The sequence below is a fragment of the Phalangium opilio genome, unplaced genomic scaffold (genome assembly GCF_054372755.1).
Source record: "Phalangium opilio isolate 3A_F unplaced genomic scaffold, DU_Popi_V2 ptg000537l_1, whole genome shotgun sequence".
Classification (NCBI taxonomy): Eukaryota; Metazoa; Arthropoda; class Arachnida; order Opiliones; family Phalangiidae; genus Phalangium; species Phalangium opilio.
This window is the reverse complement of record NW_028324243.1, coordinates 665,881-671,140: the sequence shown is the minus strand read 5'-3', so window position 1 is coordinate 671,140 and position 5,260 is coordinate 665,881. Positions and strand designations below refer to the sequence as shown.

At 42.4% G+C, this 5,260-nt stretch overlaps 1 protein-coding gene across 1 annotated transcript; it reads left to right on the top strand.

Moving 5' to 3' along the window:
- The first annotated feature begins 974 nt into the window (after positions 1 to 974).
- LOC149588677 (uncharacterized) lies at positions 975 to 4,971 on the top strand. The gene is made up of 3 exons (XM_089862075.1): positions 975 to 1,058; positions 1,157 to 3,876; positions 3,925 to 4,971. The coding sequence occupies exons 1-3, from the start codon at positions 1,046 to 1,048 to the stop codon at positions 4,969 to 4,971; spliced, it is 3,780 nt and encodes a 1,259-aa protein (XP_089718201.1). The 5' UTR covers positions 975 to 1,045.
- The last annotated feature ends 289 nt before the right edge of the window (positions 4,972 to 5,260 follow it).

Genomic DNA, 5,260 nt, shown 5'->3' with positions numbered 1-5,260 from the left:
GGGATAGCAAAGAGCGCACCTAGCGGAGATTGAAGGCGAACTAAAATGACAGAAATCAGGAATAAATAGATTTACTACTTGGAATCTTTAAGAGGCCATTTCATGCGCTTAACTGAAAGGGGAGGAGGTGTAGAAACCGTCACCGTTGACGTCATGCATAATTTATTTGATCTTAAAAACCACATGACATTGGTCGAAGCAGTTTCAAGAGCTTCGGTTCTGCTCAGACTTGTAAATAGGGGGTACCAGAGAGCCTGTGACACCCAAGAAAAATCACAGGACAACCCGAAAAAAGTATTTTATTTGGGGGGGGGGTTGTACCACCTGGGTACCCTGAAAAATTCGAGGCGATGAGAACCCTCGCAAGAGTTAGAGACTCAAAAGTGAAAGTAAAAGTTAAAAATACGCGGCTTTTCCTCGACACCAAAATAGTTCTATGCCTCAGTATGATATTCAAGTTTTTATCATTTAATTACCCTTGTCCACTAGGGAGCCCCGGCCCCCGGGTACCCTAGGAAATTGGACTTTGGGGGGGTCCGGAGTCCGCAGGGCTCCCGATGAAATTATCACTATTTACAAGTCTGGGGCCTAGTACTGTCAGCTCCATTGGTCAGCTCATCTTTTCGTTGGTGTTGTCTGCTAAGGCTGGAGAAAATTCTCATCCCATGTGAAATACCCCTGAAAACTAGAAACTAGCTTCCAAAATCCAAAGATGCTTCAAGTTGGTTTGCGAACGCGAAGCAACTTCAAGAAACCGCGTTAGTAATTAGCTTATCGAGTGTTAGTTTTGTTCAATATTAACTTTGGAAGCGATTTGAATCCCTTCGAACCGGTTTTCCATGTCAGTGTGAACGTGGCTTTAGAAGAATCAATCAATAAGGCCAAGCATTGTGATTTGTGAGCTTTACAATTTTCACCATTTTTACGCGCCGGTGACGGTGAGTGAAAGCAAAAGTTCATTACTTTATTCCATAAAGTAATGGACTTTTAGTGAAAGATTTTCAGTGTCAGTCCTATTTTTCCTTGAAGTGAGAAGAAATTCCTCATGTTTTGTAACGGTGAATGTCTCTCAATCCTCTCCATGAAGTGTTTTTGACAATGCAGTTAACAGTTGAGTACACAATTACTAATTTTAGTAATAATAATTTTTAACCAGGTTGCACTTCAATGAAAATAGCCTCCACAAAACAAACCTCTGAAATAGTAAAACTTTTAATCAATGTCGGTGCAGATGTTAACTGCTGTGGATCGAGGGAAGATAGAACGCCGTTACACCTGGTCTCCGAGAAAGGCCACCTTAATATTGCAGCTCTTTTAATTGAAAGTCGAGCTCTCGTCAATGCCTTAGACCATAACTACTTTACTCCATTGCATTTCGCGTGCAAAAGAGGCAATTTGGAGATCGCCAGATTATTATTGGATAATGGTGCCGATTATGACCCCCCTTCATGTCATAGGGAAACGCCATTGCACCTCGCCAATAAAAGGGGCCACACTGAAGTTGTGAAGTTGTTACTAGAACGCGGCGCTAATCACGAGTTAAAGAATAAATATGATCAAACTCCAACGCACCTCGCCGCTATGAACGGCCACAATGAAGTCGTGAAATTTTTACTAGAACGCGGTTCTAAATACGAGTTAAAGGATGAGAATGACTGTACGCCATTGCACCTCGCCGCTGAAAAAGGCCACACTGAAGTCGTAAAATTGTTACTAGAACGCGGCTCTAATTACGAGTTAAAGGAGAAGTATGACCAAACGCCATTGCACCTCGCCGCTGGAGAAGGCCACACTGAAGTCGTAAAATTGTTAATAGAACGCGGCGCTAATTACGAGTTAAAGGATGCGTATGACCAAACTCCATTGGACTTCGCCGCTGAAAAAGGGCACACTGAAGTCGTGAAGTTGTTACTAACACACGGTTCTAATTACGAGTTAAAAAATGAGAATGACTGTACGCCATTGCAACTCACCGCTGCTAAAGGCTTCATTGACGTTGTGAAATTGTTACTAGAGCGCGGTGCTAATTACGAGTTAAAGGATGAAGATGACGCTACGCCAATGGACCGTGACGAAAAACAAGGAAACACTGAAATTGTGAAGTTTCTAAATTACTCCGCTAATCACGAGCTAAAGGGCAATGATGATAATATGCCTTTGCACAACGCCGCTGCTAAAGGACAAACTGAAGTCGTGAAATTGTTACTAGAACGCGGCGCTAATCACGAGTTAAAAAATAAGTTTGACGATACACCAATTCACCTCGCCGCTATGAACGGCCACAATGAAGTTGTGAAATTGTTAATAGAACGCGGCGCTAATCACGAGATGAAAAATAAGAATGACGAAACACCAATGCACCTTGCCGCTGAAGGAGGCCACACTGAAGTTGTGAAATTGTTAATAGAACGCGGCGCTAATCACGAGATGAAAAATAAGAATGACGAAACACCAATGCACCTTGCCGCTGAAGGAGGCCACACTGAAGTTGTGAAATTGTTAATAGATCGCGGCGCTAATCACCAGATAAAAAATAAGCATGACGATACACCAATGCACTTTGCCGCTATGAACGGCCACAATGAAGTTGTGAAATTGTTAATAGATCGCGGCGCTAATCACGAGATAAAAAATGAGTATGACAATACACCAATGCACGGTGCCGCCTGGAAGGGCCACAGCGAAGTCGTGAAATTGTTAATAGATCGCGGCGCTAATCACGAGATAAAAAATGAGTATGACAATACGCCAATGCACCTTGCCGCTATGAACGGCCACAATGAAGTTATGAAATTGTTAATAGAACGCGACGCTAATCACGAGTTAAAAAATAAGAATGACCATACACCAATGCACCTTGCCGCTATGAACGGCCACAATGAAGTTATGAAATTGTTAATAGAACGCGGCGCTAATCACGAGATGAAAAATAAGAATGACAATACACCAATGCACCTTGCCGCCAGGAAGGGCCACAGCGAAGTCGTGAAATTGTTAGTAGATCGCGGCGCTAATCACGAGATAAAAAATGAGTATGACAATACGCCAATGCACCTTGCCGCTAAACAAGGCTACACTGAAGTCGTGAAATTGTTAATAGAACGCGGCGCTAATCACGAGATAAAAAATAAGGATGACGATACACCAATGCACCTCGCCGCTATGAACGGCCACAATGAAGTTGTGAAATTGTTAATAGAACGCGGCGCTAATCACGAGATAAAAAATAAGTATGACGATACACCAATGCACCTTGCCGCTATGAACGGCCACAATGAAGTTGTGAAATTGTTAATAGAACGCGGCGCTAATCACGAGTTAAAAAATAAGAATGACCATACACCAATGCACCTTGCCGCTATGAACGGCCACAATGAAGTTATGAAATTGTTAATAGAACGCGGCGCTAATTACGAGTTAAAAGATGATTATAACAATACACCAATGCACCTTGCCGCCTGGGAGGGCCACACTGAAGTTGTGAAATTGTTAATAGAACGCGGCGCTAGTCACGAGATAAAAAATAAGAATGACGATACACCAATGCACCTTGCCGCTATGAACGGCCACAATGAAGTTATGAAATTGTTAATAGAACGCGGCGCTAATTTCGAGTTAAAAGATGATTATAACAATACACCAATGCACCTTGCGGCCAGGGACGGCCACACTGAAGTTGTGAAATTGTTAATAGAACGCGGCGCTAATCACGAGATAAGAAATAAGTATGACAATACACCAATGCACCTTGCCGCTATGAACGGCCACAATGAAGTTGTGAAATTGTTAATAGAACGCGGCGCTAATTTCGAGTTAAAAGATGATTATAACAATACACCAATGCACCTTGCCGCCAGGGAGGGCCACACTGAAGTTGTGAAATTGTTAATAGAACGCGGCGCTAATCACGAGATAAAAAATAAGTATGACAATACGCCAATGCACCTTGCCGCTAAACAAGGCTACACTGAAGTCGTGAAATTGTTAATAGAACGCGACGCTAATCACGAGTTAAAAAATAAGAATGACCATACACCAATGCACCTTGCCGCTATGAACGGCCACAATGAAGTTGTGAAATTGTTAATAGAACGCGACGCTAATCACGAGTTAAAAGATGATTATAACAATACACCAATGCACCTTGCGGCTTTGAACGGCCACAATGAAGTTGTGAAATTGTTAATAGAACGCGGCGCTAATCACGAGATAAAAAATAAGAATGACAATACACCAATGCACCTTGCCGCTATGAACGGTCACAATGAAGTCGTGAAATTGTTAATAGAACGCGACGCTAATCACGAGATAAAAAATGAGCATGACAATACGCCAATGCACCTTGCCGCTATGAACGGCCACAATGAAGTTGTGAAGTTATTAATAGAACGCGGCGCTAATCACGAGATAAAAAATAAGAATGACGATACGCCATTGCACCTTGCCACTAAAGAAGGCTACACTGAAGTTGTGAAATTGTTAATAGAACGCGACGCTAATCACGAGTTAAAAAATAAGAATGACGTTACGCCAATGCACCTCGCCGCTGAAGGAGGCCACACTGAAGTCGTGAAATTGTTACTAGAACGCGTCGCTAGTTACGAGACAAAAAATAAGAATGACGATACACCAATGCACCTCGCCGCTATGAACGGCCACAATGAAGTTGTGAAATTGTTAATAGAACGCGACGCTAATCACGAGTTAAAAAATAAGAATGACGTTACGCCAATGCACCTTGCCGCTGAAGGAGGCCATACTGAAGTCGTGAAATTGTTACTAGAACGCGCCGCTAATTACGAGACAAAAAATAAGAATGACGATACACCAATGCACCTTGCCGCTATGAACGGCCACAATGAAGTTGTGAAATTGTTAATAGAACGCGGCGCTAATTACGAGTTAAAAAATGAGTATGACGATACGCCAATGCACCTTGCGTCCTCATTGACGTTGCCCGATCTGGCCTAATAGCGTGTTCAAGAATAAGTATAGTGAAACGGCCCTAGACAAAAGTGATTTTTTAAAGAGATGTGCAGTGGAATTGCTTTGAAGGTGTTGATGGTTTAGAAAATGAAAAGGTCAACTAAAATAGTAGGAGAGTTAAAAGTCCAAACCATTTGAAATAACCAAAAGTGTAGAAATTCCGCGTTGTTATGAAACGTGTTATTTCTCTCGCTCTCTTAAACGTCCCCGCCTTAGCGGAAAATCACAGTAATGCAGCGGCGAATCACTTGTACCTTTGTATCCCTACCTCTTG